Source organism: Carassius gibelio, chromosome B12, assembly GCF_023724105.1.
Source record: "Carassius gibelio isolate Cgi1373 ecotype wild population from Czech Republic chromosome B12, carGib1.2-hapl.c, whole genome shotgun sequence".
Taxonomy (NCBI): Eukaryota; Metazoa; Chordata; class Actinopteri; order Cypriniformes; family Cyprinidae; genus Carassius; species Carassius gibelio.
This window is the reverse complement of record NC_068407.1, coordinates 8005272-8023991: the sequence shown is the minus strand read 5'-3', so window position 1 is coordinate 8023991 and position 18720 is coordinate 8005272. Positions and strand designations below refer to the sequence as shown.

The following is an 18720-nucleotide window of genomic DNA, read 5'->3' as shown; positions in this document are numbered from 1 at the left end:
ACTCAGCAGGCCTCTCTGGAGGCTCGTCTGAAGCAGATGGAGGAGACGTGTCGTGAGGCAGAGCGTCGGCGAGTGGAGGTGGAGCTTAGCCTGATGGAGGTGAAGGAGAATTTGAGAAAAGTGGAAGCCGGGCCCTTTACACTGGGCACCACGGTAGATAGCAGTCTACTGGAAACTTCAACGGTTAGTATGACGACAACAAATAAGAATTGTAAAATATATAATACATAATTTAAAGAAACCGTTCTTTTGAATTGTAATAATATTTCACAATGTTATTGTTTTTACTGTGTTGTGTTTTTGATCAAATAAAGCCAAGCAAATTTACTGACTCCAACTTCTAAATAGTAGTATATAATCTGTTGCTAAATCAAATGAGGTGCTTATCTAACATAAGCATACGAGGTGGAAATATTCAGTAGTTAAGAACAAAATTCTACTGTTTATAATAGTTCTACTTTTTTTGAGTGACAGAAGTCCAGCTGGTTATACTGTTGTGTATTCTAGCCCAAGATGGCACCTGTATCCAGCCCTGCTCCAAATCCACCCACCAACACCGCCAACAATGGAGATTCACCTGTCAACTCCGCCACAGCGCTGAAGAACAGACCCCTGTCCATCATGGCATCCGGCAAAGGAAACGTTCTGCAGAAGGCCAAGGTTAGAGTCTGCTTATGCATCCACAGTCCTAACAGAGAGCTTAGCGTTTTGATAAAAAAAATAATAATAATTGTATTCACTGATGGCAGTATTGTATATATAACAATGGTATATGAATATGGTTATGCAGAGTTCTAATGGTCTTTTATTTATTTATTTTTTACAATATATTCCTGTGTTATGTCATTCTCTCTTTGCAGGAGTGGGAGAAAAACTACTCCAACTAACTAGTGGAAGGGGAACAGACAGCACAAATTAACTTTTTAGCCAAAGCTCAAAGGACTGCTAAGGCAAATGCTTCAAGCATGGAGGGAGAGAGAGAGAGAGGGTGTGTCCAATGACCTGCAGGCTCCGCCTCTCTAAACATCACCTTCCACTCATCCCTGCTTCTCTGCATTCAGAGGCTGAGATGGTACTGGGTACATGCAGGCAGCTGATCCAATACAATATTTTCTGTTCCCTGCCAAATAACGCCACTGGACGACAATAGATTGTAAATCTATTCAAGTCGATTTTATGTAAGAGAAAGGAAGGGAATAAATAATATAACTCTTCCAGTGGTGTGCACATTAATTGATGGATGTTTCACAAGCTTGAGAAGAGACCAAAAAACTATTTGGCGAGCTTCGAGAACCACTATTTTTAGATTGGAACATTTCGATTCAAATATTCGTAGATCAGCTATTTGGCAAAATCTGGTACATTGTAGCTTGGTTCATGTATGCTGGTAACCAAGATGTGAATATATATTACATATCCGTTCAGTGTTTTTTGATTTGTTACTGTACGCTAGCTGAAACATGCACTTTTTATTCCAATAAAAGTTTGTACTGACAACAATTCGTATGCAAAAGCAGTAGTTGAGCACAAGGCATCCTGCTTTGAAATGGAAGAAGTTTGCATTTTCTCCAGTAGGTGGCACCAAAACAACTCTATAAAGGATTTGAGTTAGGCTCAAAGTAAAAAAAATAAAAAATAATACATTTAATAGCTTTAAAATAGACGAACATACCACTGTAGTTAAAAACAAAATAAATATGCTCAAAAACGTAAGCCTCTAACATGAGGTTTTCTGTAACAAGGAGTTTTCAATATGACAAGCAGGTCCAAATCTCCAACAGAATACAGTATATGTTCATAAAGGGTTTTTTCACTGCTGAATAAACTATACAAACAGCATCAAACCCCTTAAGATGGACCACAAATAAAATAAAAATCCTCATAATAGCATTTACAGAATTCATGAAATAGATACACATCCCGTTCGAAGTGTCACCTGTGTGTTCATGTGAATTTAGAATGATTTCTAACTCATATCGCTGAGCTGTGCCTCTGTCTGTGTGTGTTTTCCTCTTTATCGGTGCTGAACTGGGGAAGCATGTCTCCTGCGGTGCTGCTTATAGCGTTGCAGCAGCTCTTTTTCACCCTTGTGCTGACGGCGCCGCAGGCCTGCAGGTTTAGGAAGATCTCCTCTGGATGGCTGCTCTCTGCTTCCTGAAACACAAGTTCACAAAACACATAAATCAAAACCCTTAAACACACCCTGCCAACCCCCTGTCCATTCTGAAAACCCCACAATTATGACCCATCCGGCAGGCATAGAAAAATAAACTAATCATATTGAGCCCTGACATAAGCAGATGTGTGAAGCCGTGTTACATCGTGTTCATAAGATGGTTTAAAATATTCAGGATTTACATTGCAATCAGTCAGTTTCTTAATCAGTATTATTATAAACAAATATCTAAAACAATCTAACCTTAAAACAACTTAGGTGAAACATAGTACTTGTTTTGCATTTTATAAAGCATGCAAATAAAATTTATTAAGTAACATTTACATTTTGAATTGGTAAAGGATTGGGTTTTGGATTATGCTCAGCAAAGCTGCACTGATTTGATAAAAATTACATTCAAACAGTAATATTATGAAATATTGAATTATATTTCAATATTTATTATATTTGATGAATATAAAGTTCCAAAGAACAGCATTTATATGAAAGAGAATTCATCTGTAACAAAACTGTAACTTTACAGTCACGTTTGAGCAGCAAAAGTATTAATCACTAAATTGTGAGATTTCGCTAAATATTTATACATTTTTGCCTTTTCTTTGCTTTTATTTAGAAAGCAAAGTAGTTAGATTAGATAAGAAACGAAGTGAGAGACAGAAAGGGGACAGGATGGGGACTGAACTCTGTTTACTTGTGGTACAACCACATTATGTGTTGGAGCACTGTCTCATCTGTAACCTAAAGTAACCTAAAAATGCCAAACGCTTGAATGAAAACTCCTAAATATTTTTCAACTACCCACTATTGTCCAAAAACGAATTAGTAGTTATTGGTACTGACGTGTTTCACAGTGCGGACCCTTCCAACCATTGCAATCGCAGCGGTAGCTGCCGTTGAGCAGCACACAGATGCCATCATTCATACAGGGGTTTGGATTGCACAGGTTAACAGGTTTCTTCACGTCTAGAAAGAGGATTCAATTACAGAGAGCGACGCAAGAATATAGATACATCAGAGATGAAAAGTGCTTTCAAAGAGGAATATCATTCGTCTCATTACCTGCACACACCATCTGTACCAGCACATCCTCAGAGTATTTCAGGTCATCATATGAAGGTACAGAGATCATGTGATCCTCCGAGCCGGCGATGCGGAAGAGAACCTCCTGCCGTATGTCCCCGATGCCGATCACAAACACTGACACTCCGCTATCCCGGATCTTCTGGGCAGGCACTGCTGCATCTTCCACACTCGTCCCATCAGTCAGCACCACCACGGCTTTGTTGACTCCAGGCCGTGCTCCTTTCCCCACAGTCAGGCTTTGGGAGAGCACATGGAGCAGGGCTGAACCTGTAGAGGCCTTCCCACCCAGAAAAGCAGCGTCTCCCACCGCCTTCAGAACGGCAGAGCCCGAGTCGTACTTGTCCAGGTCAAAGACCGTGATGGGCCGCCTCCCATAAACCACCAGTCCCACCTGAGCCACATCTCGATTGATGTCGAACTGCACTGAGGTGCTCCGAACAAAGTCTTGAAGGTGGACAAAGTTGTCCTTTCCTACACCACTGGAGGCATCCAACACAAAAACAAGGTCCAAAGCTTGACCCAGACAGCCTGGCGAAGACAAAAAGAGCTTTAGTATAACAGTTAAAAATCATAAACTAAAAAGAAAAATGTTATCAGTTTGGCAAACCCTACTTTAAATATACGTCGTCATATTTTAGTGCATTATGCTAAGAGCATATTTAGAACATTATTTACACATTTTGATAAATGCATGCCTTCAAGTAAGAATTTGCATCCTAAAGGGACATAATGATAATTTTTTAAAAGTCTGAGAAGGGAGGCAAATAAATATTCCAATGCAATTCCAACAACAAAAGTTGTTTTGTTTCCCCAAGAAACTTGTGAACTGTTCACTTGCAAAAACTTTGCATTCCATTGCAAATATTTTGCCTTTTCTTTTCTTCATTATCATCTTAGTAACTTTCCCCTGCGAACAAAATCTCAATAACAAAATCTTTGCATTTCCTCAACAGTTTACATTCAGGCAGTCTAAGCCAGGTCAATCCCAGACATGATTTATTATGACTGAATTGTTTAAAACATTAGGTTAGTCTTCTACAAAAAAACTCTCTAAGAGCACTAAATTTAGTGTATTGGGGTAGTTTTGTTTCTCAGTTTTTGTGAGAGTTATGTTCTATGCAATGCTTCACATTTTCATCTTCATGTAACTCTTTGTTAATGTAGATTTATTTGTCAGTAATTCAGTATGAGATTAATACTAATTGTACAAACTACATTTATGATGCTTTTTGTCCTTTTTAACACTTTTCATTTAAATTGGATCACTATTCACTTAAATTGGATGGAAAAGCGTGTACATTCTGCTAAACATTTGATTATTTAGTTTTTTCACTGAAGAAAGAAATTCTAGACAGAGTGACTATAACTCTGGGTGAACTTTCTATTCCTTGAGGAACAACAATCTCAGATAAGCATTTTTGAGGACTTAACAGTGGTCAAAGTGTTTAGATCTTTACCCTGGTTGTCCACACTGCAAATTTTGGCTCTTAGCTCTGGGATCTTTGCGCTCAATCTGTCAGGTGACTGGTATGTGATGGTGCGCTGTGGGTTCGCTGTGATGTTGTTTATTTCAGCCCTCATCCCGTCTGGCGCTACACCGATGATGAAGATCTCCCTGTCCCTTGCATACTTCGCTGGCTCCACCACAGGGTCCGCAGACGGCGTTCCCGTGAGCAACACTACCACTCGCGGCAGGTCGTCCTGAACATCAGCGAACACAGGTGCACTCTGAAAGCCATGGCGTGTGATGTAGTGAAGGGCGTTTCCAGCCTTGGCCTGGCCACCCCGATACTGCATGCCCTCAACAGCCTGGATCAGCTTTGCCGGGTCTCTGTGCTCCCCAATTTTGGCTTCTATCTTCACGTCACTTCCATACTGAGCCAACCCCATCTTGACAGGTGCGTCCGAACTCAGTACAGCCTGCATGAAACGCTTCAGGAAGGACTTAAAGCGCAAGAAACCTTCCAGGGTAAGTGCAGAGGAGCCCTCAACCAGGAAGAGCACATCTACAGTGCAGTCAAAACTAAGAATGGGAGCTGAAAAAAGAGGATGTGGTTAAAAGCCGCTCTGATTGACATACATTTGGATTCCATTCTCAGATCTAAGAAACATGCTTGACATACCACTTCTGCATTATCTCATGTTTATTTAAGAGTTTAGTTAGGATCATGTGAGACATAACATTGTTAAAGGAGAAGGGCATATGGGCTCTACGCTCCTCTATCCATTAACACATGCAAAAATGCATTTACTAACACCATAAACAAACAAAAAGATCCATCTTTCACTCTGTGGGTAAGTGAGGTCATCTGATCTAACCCCGGCCTGTGATGTCATTCACCCTGACTGACAGAAGGAGGTTTGGCCGGAGGATTCTATTTCAGTGTTACAATGGAATTCATAGAGACTGATGATGGCTTCTATCTCTGAATCTAATTTAGGAAACTTCCCCATCTTGAGTGTGTGTGTGTGTGTCTGCCTGCGTGGCCAGAAACTACTCACATTTTTTGCTAATTTTATGGTAGTTTTTTGTATGATTGTTTTCGGAGACTGTTGTGGCACTATTATTACTATCATCACTGCTAAATTTATAAACTGAACATGAATAGAACATTAAAAAAAATGTGATTGGTTGCTACAGTTCATAGTCAGTTTATGGTGCAACGGTGACCATGTTATGATGATATGCCATGCAAAAAAACATTATATAACCTTTTTTAAAAATACTTGTTTTCATAATTTGTAACACAATAACAATAATAAAGAGAATATTTATAATAATCAGTAGTAGTAGAATCATTGTAATAACTTAAAATTAAGAGTAATAACTTTTAAATTAATATTGATAATTTTTTTTTTTTTTGTCACCGATTGTGTTGTGTGTATTGATTTTTTTGCATAAACAATAATTAAAAATATTTATATATTTTTTTAATGTCTTTTTAGTAGCTTTGGCAGTATTGTACAATGTACAGTATATCATACCAAATTGTTGTTTTTCTTCTTTTCATTAATTAATTTCATGTTTGCGTTTCACTCCATAAGGCAATACGTTTACAAGGTTTCTGACTTTGAGGGCATTTGGAGATTTGCAGAGTGGTATTAGCTCATAATTAGAGTGTCCCTTTCATCTGCGGGACATAAGACCTCAGAGGTGTATTTCAGTCAGCCATGACCCAGCCCGAAATATGACCCCCACTGTAACATAAAACCACGGGCTGTTTATGACAACTCCCACCCATACACAAATATACACTCCAACCAAACCCACCAAAACAAAACACACACACATCTCACAGTGAATGTGAGACTGGAACAGCTCATTAGATGCTGAGGAGTGTGGAAGGAGAAGCACATGAGTGTGAACTCACCACAATTGGGGTCACTGCCGTAGCCCGCGGGACACTCACAGCGGTGCATATCCAGTCCCTCAGATATACATGTCCCACCATTCTGACAGGGGTGAGAGTCACATGGGTCTGAAGAGAGATGGGATCATTATTATTAATCACATTTGAATGTTTATGGAATTAAATACTCATTATTCTATATTCCGATTGTTAGATCTTACCTGGACATATAGTTCTGTGACACACAACAGGGTTCTGCCTGTAAACTTTGTTATACCTGTAAAGCAGAAACCAGTTTAATCCACACATTTCTGTCAATGAACTTTTTTTTTTTTTTTTTTTCTCAGGCCATGAAACCTCAAAACTATAATGATACTTCTACGAATACTAATAATAATACCTAAACAATAATAATTAACTGTTACTATTGTTCATATCATTATTTGTGTGTGTATTAGCGTGTTAAAATAATTGTATTCCTTTAGTTAGTCAAAGTTTCTGAAAGACAATGTGAAACCACTATTATATTTCTGTTAATAAATCTTAATCTTAATAATCTCTTGTGTATGTTACCTCAGGCCATGAAACTTCAAAATTAATAATAATAATTAAACTATTTATTTATTTAAAAAAATTATCAAATGTTTTGTAAAACATCATGAAACCAGTTTCATGCCATTTGATTCTGTTAATGATCTCCTTTAAGGTCATGAAACTTCCATATGAGCCTGGGACACTTCAAAAGAACAAGAACATAAAGTGATCTTATACAAACATAAGCGCAGACCTGAGGCATCTCTGGGACTAATGATCCATCCTCGTGTGCAGTGGAGTCAGAATGTGCATTTTGTCAGTATATGTAGTATAGTCAGACTTCAATTAGTCCAAATGCAGCTCAAGACCATTGTGTTTTGCTCCATTTACCTGTAATGAGGGCAGAGGGATGTGTATGTTGAGGATCCCTTGGACCCCTTCCAGCAAATGAAGTTTCCCTGGAGCTCTTTGACTGTCTCCAGGGTTTTTTGAACACACGGGTAAGACTCCACTTTACACCCTGCAGGTTTCACAGCACAGGAAGCGTTACTTACTGTTCGTAACTTCAAATGGTGTTGTTGATTGAGTCACAGGTGAGTGTTTTACCTGAAGGAACGGCAGTGCAGACAGATGAGGTGGTGAGGGTGGTGAATAATCCGTTTACAGCGTCACTGAAGTGCTCCGCGAAGAACACATGAGCGTCCGAAGGGCTGCTCGCCAATTCATGGAGCTCTTCCCATCTTAGGAGACAAAGACAAGGCATGATTTAGCAGCTAATATGCATTTTGAAAAGCATTACAGTTCAAACATTATTATTATTATTTATTTTTTTTTACAATTTAAAAAATATGGAATTATTCCTGTGATGATTTGCTGCTCAAACATTATTGTTGAAAAAAGGCTCCTCAAACGTTTGAAAACTTGTGAAAGTCACATAGTCATTTCCAGATTTATAGTCCAGTCCATGGTGCAGTATATTTTTGCAGATACATTTTGAGATGTCATAGCATATGGTGCTGCAAGAACTCAATTCATCTGAACCCGAACACACTGATACATTCCCAGCTGTTAGATACGGCCCCTAAGGTGAGTTTATCCACTATTATTCCCTCTTCTTCCTGCACCTGTTGGGAAGCTGCCATAAAGCCTCAAAGTAAAGAGAAAACACAGGAATCATGCTATCTGCAGGATAACCAACAGTGTGTTGAGAAAATGCATAATCCTCATGACAATGTCACAAAAAAATCTTATATTTTGGAATATGACCCGGACATGTTCTTGAGAGATTTTGTGAGGGTTTCATTTGGTTATTGATGTGACTGTACATGTTTTGTGTTACCTGGGGTAACGGATCCCCACGGCAAACAGAGTCACTCCAGACTGCTTGAGCTCGGAGGCAGCCAGCTGCACTGCCCCCTGGGACTTTCCGTCAGATAAGAGGATGACGACACGTGGCACTGTGGAATTGTGTCCGCCGGAAAACCCCTTCCTCAGAACGAACTTCAGAGCCAGACCTGTCTGTGTGCTTCCACCTCTGAGCGAGAGAAAGAGACAGGCTTATTTTATACATAAAGCATTTTTAAGACGTACAACTGAGAGCCTAGAATATGAAAATGAACTACTGTCACATATCATTGTAAGTGGCTTAATTTAACTACAGTGGCCCCTCAGAAGTCTTAGGATAACACAGAAGCCTTTAGTTCCCTTCACTGCACCGTGTCCTTAATGCACCTCTCATGATGAAACCTAAACCAATTACAGCATTCTCAGATACACTTCTTTGGGTTGATTCAAACTCTGCCTGACTTCTTTCCAGTGTTAATGCATTCTCTGAACTTCATGAATTTTCACTTGATACATAAATTGGAATGAACACTTACAGTAGCTAGCCAGTTGATTAAAAAACTTGTTTAGGAACTGCAAATCACATGTAAAGAACCACACTTGTTTTTTGTCTGACACAAAATGGGGGTCCAGAAATCTGGGACTTTAAATCAAGCCAGTAATAAAGGATTTGTTGGGTTTAAGATTTGTGGAAGATGGAAATCAAAGAAAAATGATGCAAAAGGAAATAATATTATAAGATCCTGCACTATTTCAAGGTCACCAATTAAACAAACAAGCAAATCTGTGTCACTGAACTGTGAATGTGAATTCCTTTATACAGGAGATCAGAAATTGTTGTAAACTGTTACACTGATAATATTATTTTGTAATTAAAGCATCTGTAGTAGACAGTAGTTAAAAATGCTAAATAAAAAGCATTTCCCCTAAATATTTTATACAGAATATTATATAAATATAAAAAAACAAACAGTCATGAAATGGTATTTTGCATCATTTTCCAGAATAATTACAACTACAATAAAATGTATTAATTTATTTGTAGTAAATATATTTATATATTATTTAAATTGATATATTTATTATTATACAATTTATTTTAACATATTAACAATATTTTAATAGCAATTCTGATTACGGATTTAATTCACCTTTTGTGTTGTTTTTTGAATAAGCATAAAAGTAAAAGACAATTGATACAATAACATTTTAAATATTATGCATTATTATGTGTTAGTTTTCTCATTGCAGAAATTAGATTAAGGTCATATAAACTTAATATTTGCTTATTTGTAGATTTTTTTACGAAGGTATGCATCTACAAAATACAGTTTCATGAGTGGCTAGTGAATAACAAATAAATTGTCATCTACTGACAATACTCATTTATCCTGTGCTGAAATACATGATCTCCTATATCCTACAGGGATACTGACTGACTGCCAGTTGAGATGCAGACATGTGCACAGCTGGGCTTCTCTCCATCATCTTCACTCACAGTTGTTCTGCTAGACAGACAAGTGGTGAGGTTTTCAGTGGGAATCTGAACCAGTAATTTCACAGCCTGTCGAGGGAGATGTGGTATGTCCTGACTGGGTGATGAGGTTCGGGCCAGCTGTGCGTTCAGTGTAATTCAGCTACTAGTCATTACAGATCCTTGCACACCCTTCACCACAAAAACCATTAATTCAACCTCATCAAACCGTCCATCACGGCACAGCACACTCAGACACGCTTGCACACACATGTTGAGAGTGTAATGTAAACATGTCAGTGTTGCCAAAATCTCCAAGATATAAAATCGAGTGAGACATTTTTCAATGCTTTTCTAAAAGACACACAATAACACTAATCTCTGTACCTATAGTGGATTTTCTTCATCTTTTTCTTCAGCTCCTCTTTGCTCTTGTAAGAGTCTAGACTTATTTCCAGCTTGGGTGTGGAACCAAACTGAATCACGCCAACTCTCACCTGCCCAAAACAGAGAATGCAGTTTAAACAACACAAACAGGAAGAGGACTGAACATAAAGATACCAGAAGTGGAAGATAAGCCATACAAAATTTACAAGAATACAGTGTTTTGCAAGAACATACCATTTCAGTCTTAATACTTCAAAATTTCATGTTCTACTTGCAATTTCTTTGTACTTATTTGTTTTTCTCAGTTAAATTTTTGTCTGCACCAAATGTTTTTAAGGCTATCCTGTGTGCTATTGTTGGTAGGGATCATATTCCAAAACAATACTTAAAAAATTTATTTATATATATATATATATATATATATATATATATAAAATTTGCGACAATGTAAAAATAAATACCAAAAAAAAAAACAGTCATTATTCACTATTATTGTTAATTCATATGCAAAAACAATTGGGTTTTGGCAATGCTAACAATGCTAATACACTATGTAAAAAAAAAAAGTACCATAAAAATTTTTTATATAAGTGCTTTTTTGGTGTTTTTGAGTGTGATCACTGTAAAAAGCAAGAGTTGCATAGTAAAATTATAGCATAGTGGATTAAAACTACACAAGAGTGAGTAAATTGCGATTTTTTTCAATTTTGGAGAACTCCTCTCTTAATCTGAGTTTATTCGATCTGACCTTGTCTGTGCTGACATCGAGAGCCTCACACAGCTTCAACACATAGTGGCGGGACCGTTCAAATCCTCCTTTTCCAACGCTGTAAGAGCTATCCATCAAAAAGAGAATATCCACCGCTGCAGAGCACTGCATCACTGACCACACACAGGAGAAAAGACAAAGTTTACCCATCTGAACTCCATCTTTAGCTTCTGAATGGTCACTAATGTATAGTATCAGTCTATGGAAGTCCAGATTGATTAACCCAATGGCACATGGAACAACACAATGGTGCTGCAAAACAGCAACGTGCTCACATAAACACTGGCCTGTATTTGACACACATAAGCAGCTTAAAGGTAGCCTGTGGCATGTTCTAGCAGAGATAAATACTCACAAACAAATTATAGCAAGTTTGTGCTAGTCAGCTGGCTAAATTATAATCCATGTAGCTGTCATGTTAGAACCCGCCGCCTGCCATAAAGAAGGTGATTAGACAGAGACGGCATGCCGCTGTCTGTAACAGCACACACACTTATGAGGACACAACATAGACTTCTATTGTTTTTATGTAACACTAAATATCATTTCTAGAAGGCAACGTCTGGGGCAATTTTGTTCCTAAATTATAGGTAAGGAAACACACAATCTCTCACAGGCTTTCGGTCTCTCTGCAGTCATACCCTCAGACGTTCAACATGAAACTAAAGCCTCTCTTTACAAGTAAACACAGGTTACTCTCTCACACATTTATGCGGAAACACACAGGGAGTAGATCAGTGGTTCTTTAAACAGACATGTATTCTTCTGTTCTAGAAATACTTTCAATGCTGTCCATCCAGACTACAGAGCTGCTTTGTAAATGTTTGATTAGATTTTCTGACTGAGAAAAAAAAGGTCAATACTCACTTTCTCCAGCAGCATTTATCTTCATAATGGTTTCAAGATCCGTCTGCATTTCCTGCACACAGGAAATGGAGCACACTATAAAGAAAGAGATACTGTCATTAGTACTGTAGATAGTACTTAGTAGATAGAAAACTTGCCAAAAAATCTGAAATTGAAATTATATATATAATTTAAATAATTTAAATAATGGTTTTAAAAATAGTTTCTAAAGTTTATAAGCTACAAGAATGAGTCATATTTCATCCAAAATCAAAAGAAAAAATAGACACATTTAAATATAAAAAGATTAAAAACCGTTTATTTAGAATAGGATAGGATAGGATAGGATAGAATAGCTTTATTATCAATGCATAGCTGTACAATGAAATTTTGGTTCTCTCACTGGAAATGCGCAAACACCATTTTTTTTTCTAAATATTAACAATTTTTTTTTTTAGGATCATTAAGGTTGTTTTAAAAACCATTAAGCACTTCCCTTAATCCTTGTATTTTCGAGGCAAATAAATAAATAAACGAACAAATAAAAAAATTGTAATTGCTGTAAAATTATATATTATTAGTAGTATTTATACATAATAATCATAGTTCTTATACTGCCTATGGTTATTTATGCTTAATTTATTAATATTTTCAAAAAGTTAACTGTAACCGTAAGAATCACACTTAATAAAAAAAAAATTATAATAATAACAAAAATAAAAATGATGGTCAATTGTGATGAAAATAATGCATTACAATACAACACAAAAAAAACCTGAATGGTCCTAAAACCATTTTCAGGTGAAAGGTGAGCTGGACATGTTTTTGGTGTTTTCTGACCCAGGTACTCCCTCAGGCGCTGTCAAAGTCAACAGCAGCTTACACAAATGAGTCATTTTGAGCACAACTCCTAGATAACTGAGCTGACCTCTGGCCCTAAGACACAGCTCCGCATGAAACTCACTAAACATCCTTCAGAGGGGACTAATGCAGGACGATTGGCATTCCAGCAACGCCCACTGGACGTAAAGACCACGGTCAGGCCGTCCTGGCCTGTGTTTGCCGCTCGACTGAGCAGGGTTCAGAGCGTGCTCTCTCATGCAAACAATCGCTGATTGAGAAGCAGAGGCCATGTGAACAGCCCAGGGCAGAGACGAGAGTGAAGTCTCTGCGTAACGCTCCTGCAGAGTGGAGTGCGCTTGGGAATCACATACTTTAATCATGTGCTATTGTCTCCTAACACTCATGGCATCTTGAGGAGGGCCGCTCTCAGTGCCTTGCCATGGTAACAGGCCTCGGCCTAAGAAACCTGCAGGACCCCACGGGGGGATGAGGAGTTGGGGGTCTCAGGGAAAAATTACAAGGCCACATAATGTTAATGGGTTAATTCAAATAAGGGTGGAGGTGAATACAGATCTAGATCATTCTGAGTCACTGCTATTCTCACAAGAATTACAGAAAACAAGAAATAAAGAGAGAAAAAGATGATGATTATATTTCATGAACTATTTCTGAAGGAAAAACATTTGAAAAAATTGAAAGAAAAATGTAAACGTAAAATAAAGGAAAAAAGAAAAGGACTGATAACTCTGGAAAGGGGATGTCTAGGATTTTTTCACATGATAGATGGCTAGCATCACTGATGTATAGCTCTGAACAAGCCACCTTGTATTAGGTCGCAGTAAATCTCTCCTTAAACCTTGCGGTGATCCTATCTGACAGGCTGCACTGTGGAACCAGGAGACATTTTATCGCTTAATTTAAGCGGACTGCAGGACTAAATCCCTCCTCAGATTTATGGCATGTGTCCAGGAATGTAATGGGAAAATTCTTGAGGACAGCACGGGTAGATATCTCAATTTAGAAACTCAACACTCCAACAAAAGATATAGTCACAGAAGTGTTTAGCTGAGGCCTCAGCAAGACAGCCAACAAAATATAATAACAATGTAAAAATAATTATTATAAACAAAGCCATATTATAACATCTTTGCATCAGTTTGTCTGATAAAACCTATTCCTCACAGGGCAAATGCTGTTGAAGTTAAAGTACTTGTTGAGTAACAAACATCAGGCTGAATTTCCTAGTTGAGGGTCTATAATGAATCATTTCGGTCATGACAACACAAAAGTGTTTAACATGGAAATATACATGGCAGTGTAAATGTTTTTGGTCATGGCAGAAAAGATCTGCTACGAAGCAACCAATATATCCACAGACATGCTTCTGTTAGCATGTCAGAAATACTGCTGCTGCTCATACAGTACATGAAATTAGCCCCATATATAACAGATTCAGTTACTCAATAGCAGATCTATATAGGTGGAGCTGGGGGAGGTGGAGGGTTTAAGAAGCACACTGCAACTGCTACAGCAAGCACTAGTGGAGTATTTGAATGTTAAAGGTGCTGTATGTAAGTTTTTGACTCTACTAAAGCATAAATGTTTTAACTGATATTTAAGAAACATGCTAAGTTAACATATTAATCTGAAAAATGATGCTAAAGTCAGTTATTTTCCCTTGAAAATGTGCGTTCCTGTTTTGGTATGTGAAAACCCGCCCACTGCCAGTTTCCCCAATTTTATTTCGGAACCCCATGTTGTCACTTGGTGGAAAACAACGTGTATTTCTTTCATTCATCATCAAGTGCACTCGTTCCTGTTGGTGTCGTCAAACTGGCAATCTGTGTGTGCGTCAAGTCGGAGGACGAGGGGCCGGGTGAAAAAAAACCCCTCTCCAATATTTTGAATTTGGATTGCAATACCTAGTTTAACCACTCAGAGTCAATCCTACATACAGCACCTTTAAGCAGCGAGGCTGCTGATGTGAAAGTAATCACTCAAATTGCATCATGTGAATAATAATGCACTTTAAACCTATCGGCCTTCATGACAGACCACTGTATTTCCTATATTCTTACATATATCTCAAGTCACTAAGCATGAAACATTTCTAAAGTAGAATTTCACAATTAAAAATTAAGAAAGATATTCACTTTCTGCACGTTGCAAAGATTAAATTAAAATAAAATAAAATGAAATACAATTTTGTGTTACAGAATGCCAAGACACCTCTTCTTACCTTGACCAAACAGCAGCATAAGATGCAGCCAGCTTTTAGAGGACATTTTTAAACCCTGAAATGTGAACAAAACAAGAATCAATTAAAACTGAGGAAAAGAGTCTTGCAGGAAGTCTTTGAAGAGGCCAACTACTGAGCAAGTGTACCAAAAAAGGCTTGAGAATGCTAACAAAGAGAAAAGCAGCTGTGAGTGAGACTATCAGGGAAAACAAATTTGGGGAGAGAAATATTTCTTGGAATTTCAATTGGAGTTGGTGGGCTTGAGGTTAGTGGGGCAGCAATTTTTAAAGACCCTCTGGAGCACTGGTCAGACAAGCATGGGACTTGGGATGGGAAAGAGCCAGTCTGCTGGCTATTTGGAGATCAAACACAAGCAACTAATGGCTGAGGGACTCCGGTAGCTGTTGGCTATGAAGTCTGCACCCTTGCACGCTATAAAATGACTGACAGAAGTCAAAGCCATCACTACAACACAAGAACTCATGACAAACTCTTTATGGGTGGCCTCTCCACTGAGCCTAATGAGTAGACATTACAGGGCCCCAAACATTGTTTCGCCTGATAGCAGGCAAGCTCAAGTCTAAGCCAGTCAAACTGTCGTCATATCAGACTAATCATTTACCCGTCTATGTTTTGAGAAAAGTGTAGGGAGAGCTGTGATTTGTGGAGAAAACAGCATGATACTGTTCATCTCGGATTAAGTCTCCCTGCAGTCACAAAATCCTCCTTAGGTTAAAGTTCATATCTTTAAGAGCCAAACTTTATTATTAAATTAAACATGTTGACAAATGCCAACTGGAGGCACCAGACAGGTGAATTATTCACCGCTATGGGTCACTGGATTCAATCTCAACGCCTACTTGTTCTGCTCTGGAATCAAAGTCAAACCGACAACCATCCAAAACCACACTGTTAAAAAAATCAGAACTGGTTCATGTTTATACTACCAGAATTATCTACTTATTTTCAAATTAATTATTCATTAGCCACATGATGACAAGTTCAAATGTTTGTGGTCAGTAATTCTTTTTTGAAAGAACTAATTTAAAATGTTTAATTAGCAAGGATGCATTAAATAGATCAAAATGATAATGACATTTCTAAAACTACAAGATTTTTATTTCAAATAAATGCACAACTTTTTTAAACATTGATAATAATAAATGTTTCTTGAGCAGCGAATCGGCATATTAAAATGATTTCTGAAGTATCATGCGACACTGAAGACTGGAGGAAAAGCCACGGAAAATTCAGCTTTGCCATCGCAGGAATGAATCACATTTTAAAATATACTGAAATAAAAATAAAAAAATAATTTTAAAGTTTTTTTTTAATGCAATAATGAAGCCTTGGTGAGGATAAGAGGCTTCTTTCAAAAACATTTTTAAAAATCGTATCAAGCCCTGGACTTCTGTACCTGTTGAGTATAAGTTTTACAGAAATCAAAGGAATCATAGACATCCATAAAGCAACTTAAAGACACCTTCTAACACACATGGCTTTTTCAAGTTTACTAACCTTCCTGAATGTAGTCTAAACTATCTATAAGTAGATAACAGTATAATTCTAGTCATGTTTGTGTGCATTCAGTGGAACCTTTTCTTTAAATGTGTTTGAGAGACAAGCAAAATGTGTGTGTGTGTGTGTGTTATGTCTGCACAGTTGTATCTGATTGGTCGGGTTCCAGGTGTTAAGAGCAGTTGTAAAGGCAAAGTGGTTATCAGTTTTGGAATGAAATGAAGTGAGTATTGAGGCAATTCTGACCCGTGAAGTCACTCTTTGATCGTCTCACTCACGGTTGGACTTCTAAAGATACCCACAGAGCACCACTCAAGAGAGGAAACTTTAGGAATGCCACCTGACATGCTTAAAGACAGAATCTGTTCTGTAAAGAATCAAATCGATCAAACTGAGAGAAAGACTTTTGGACCGTTTAGCCACACAGGACTCTTTATGAGCCTTGAGAAAGTTGGACTACAATTGTCGAAAGGGAATCTGATAAAATCTCAGCCTGATAAGAGGCATTTCCTGCCTGTGAATGAACAGCAGGAAGCAGACAGCACTTGTTCAGGTGCCATTTAAAAGAACCTTCTTTGAGGCTGATAATCATCTGGACTCTTAGAGCACCTCACAAACCTGCCATACGATAACCTTGACTAACAACCCGTCTCGGTCTGTGTAACAAGTGGAGCCGTCTAGAGCCAGAGGAACCCAGTAAGATCACTGGCTTTGCTCTCCTAATTCTTCTTTATTCCCAAGTTCATACATTCCTCACTGTTCTAAGCTTTCACGATTCATTATTTCCTACTTTATCTATTAAACAACTCCTAAGCTAAAGAATATATACATTTTAAGCAAAAGAATATATATATATTTTTAGATGCTAGGGACCCCCTACAATCATCCTCGTCTTCCACAATCTCTCCTCACTCCTTTTCATGTCTTCCCGAAATCCAATGAAAACTATTTAATATAATTTAAATAACAAATTACCATTGTATGATATTTTAAAATATGCTAAATATATTTATCTGATATGGCAGAGCTTAAAAGGCAATGTTTGTTAATGTCACAGGAGTGACAGTAAATGAAAAGAATCTGAGGATGGAAGGCTCCTTTTGAGATACTCTATCTAAGGCTCACTTATTAAAACTAATTTGTATAGCCCCTCCTCCCACTTTATTGGTGAGAAAACAATTTTTATATATTTAGAATCGTAGTCTATAGTATAAGAAATTGTTTCAATGCATTTGCTGCTTAAGCTAGAAGCATCATTGGCATTAATGCATCAAGGGAACGACTCACCTGTGCAGTGACGTCACGCTTGTAGCCAGACTAGCCACTACAGAAAATAGCATTGTAGATTGGTGTGTTTGCATATCCTCGAATATCTAATCTTTTAATATCTTAGCTTAATATTAAGCGTAACTAGATACAATTTGCATATCACTTTTTCCATGCAGAAGTTAGTCTATTACACCAATATTTAGTCTAATAAAATATTTTCTTTTCGTTTAGTATTCTGACTTAAGAACAGACTGATTCTGACGTAGACCTATTTAACCAATTCTACAACAAATCTTTACATTAAACAGTTCATTAATCCGATTGTCGCCCAATTTCGTTTCCAAGCAACACGACTAAATATTTTTCAACAAGTTTTTAAGCGGTTTTCGCTATGTTAACTTCAAGCACTAATTAAAATTATTAAAACTTAAAAGCGTTTGACCTAAACCAGCACAGTAATAATGCGCGAGACATTTTTTAATTAGGGTTAGATTTCCTGCGCCGCTGCACAGACCATTTTGCGATTTAAGTTTCGGAATAACGACAAACTTTAGCTCATAGAAATCTTTAAACAATTAAATATCAAGTTGGACGCAAGACGAAATAGTTCATGAGTAAATGTCTCACCTCACCGTCCTGTTCTCGCCGCAGGTTCTGAAGTGTCAGTCTCCTCTCGAGTGTTGTGACCGTGACTCAGTAGTGAACAGTAGAGGGAGCTCTGCTCTACTACTTCCGTACTGACTTCATCCTCATTCAACTCACTCCACAGCCCTTTTTTTTTTTTTTTTTTTTTTTAAATCAATCCAAGACCCAAATTCTCTCAAAGTTATTAAAAAGTGTCAAATTTCTCTTGCATAAAATTACAATAATAATTCAACAAAAAAGTTT

The 18720-nt window shown here is 37.6% G+C and overlaps 2 protein-coding genes across 4 annotated transcripts in view; one reads left to right on the top strand and one right to left on the bottom strand.

The window, feature by feature from the left end:
- Positions 1–1500, top strand: part of afap1l2 (actin filament associated protein 1-like 2) — a 35129-nt gene extending 33629 nt beyond the window's left edge. For all 3 annotated transcript variants that reach the window (XM_052571009.1, XM_052571008.1, XM_052571010.1), the window contains 3 exons: positions 1–183; positions 508–660; positions 861–1500. The exon at positions 1–183 is cut by the window's left edge and continues 5 nt beyond it. In XM_052571009.1, coding sequence (XP_052426969.1) covers positions 1–183; positions 508–660; positions 861–887 — 363 coding nt within the window. In that variant the 3' untranslated portion in view covers positions 888–1500. The remainder of the gene's footprint in view (positions 184–507; positions 661–860) is intronic.
- On the bottom strand, positions 1455–18539 carry vwa2 (von Willebrand factor A domain containing 2). The gene is made up of 14 exons (XM_052571011.1): positions 18460–18539; positions 15046–15100; positions 11985–12059; positions 11097–11230; positions 10349–10458; positions 8483–8677; positions 7750–7883; positions 7534–7663; positions 6831–6886; positions 6631–6738; positions 4717–5295; positions 3236–3787; positions 3017–3139; positions 1455–2154 (listed from the first exon to the last, which is right to left on the bottom strand). The coding sequence occupies exons 2-14, from the start codon at positions 15089–15091 to the stop codon at positions 2015–2017; spliced, it is 2382 nt and encodes a 793-aa protein (XP_052426971.1). The 5' UTR covers positions 15092–15100; positions 18460–18539; the 3' UTR covers positions 1455–2014.
- Between the last annotated feature and the right edge of the window lie 181 nt (positions 18540–18720).

Bases quoted from the DNA above. Each gene is read 5' to 3' on its own strand.
- vwa2 (XM_052571011.1), bottom strand. From the start codon at position 15,091: ATGTCCTCTAAAAGCTGGCTGCATCTTATGCTGCTGTTTGGTCAAG. The intron at 5,296-6,630 runs GTGAGTTCACAC...CTCTTTTTTCAG, and splicing joins CGGCAGTGACCCCAATTGTG to CTCCCATTCTTAGTTTTGAC. The intron at 2,155-3,016 runs GTCAGTACCAAT...CTTGTGTTTCAG, and splicing joins GGGTCCGCACTGTGAAACAC to GAAGCAGAGAGCAGCCATCC.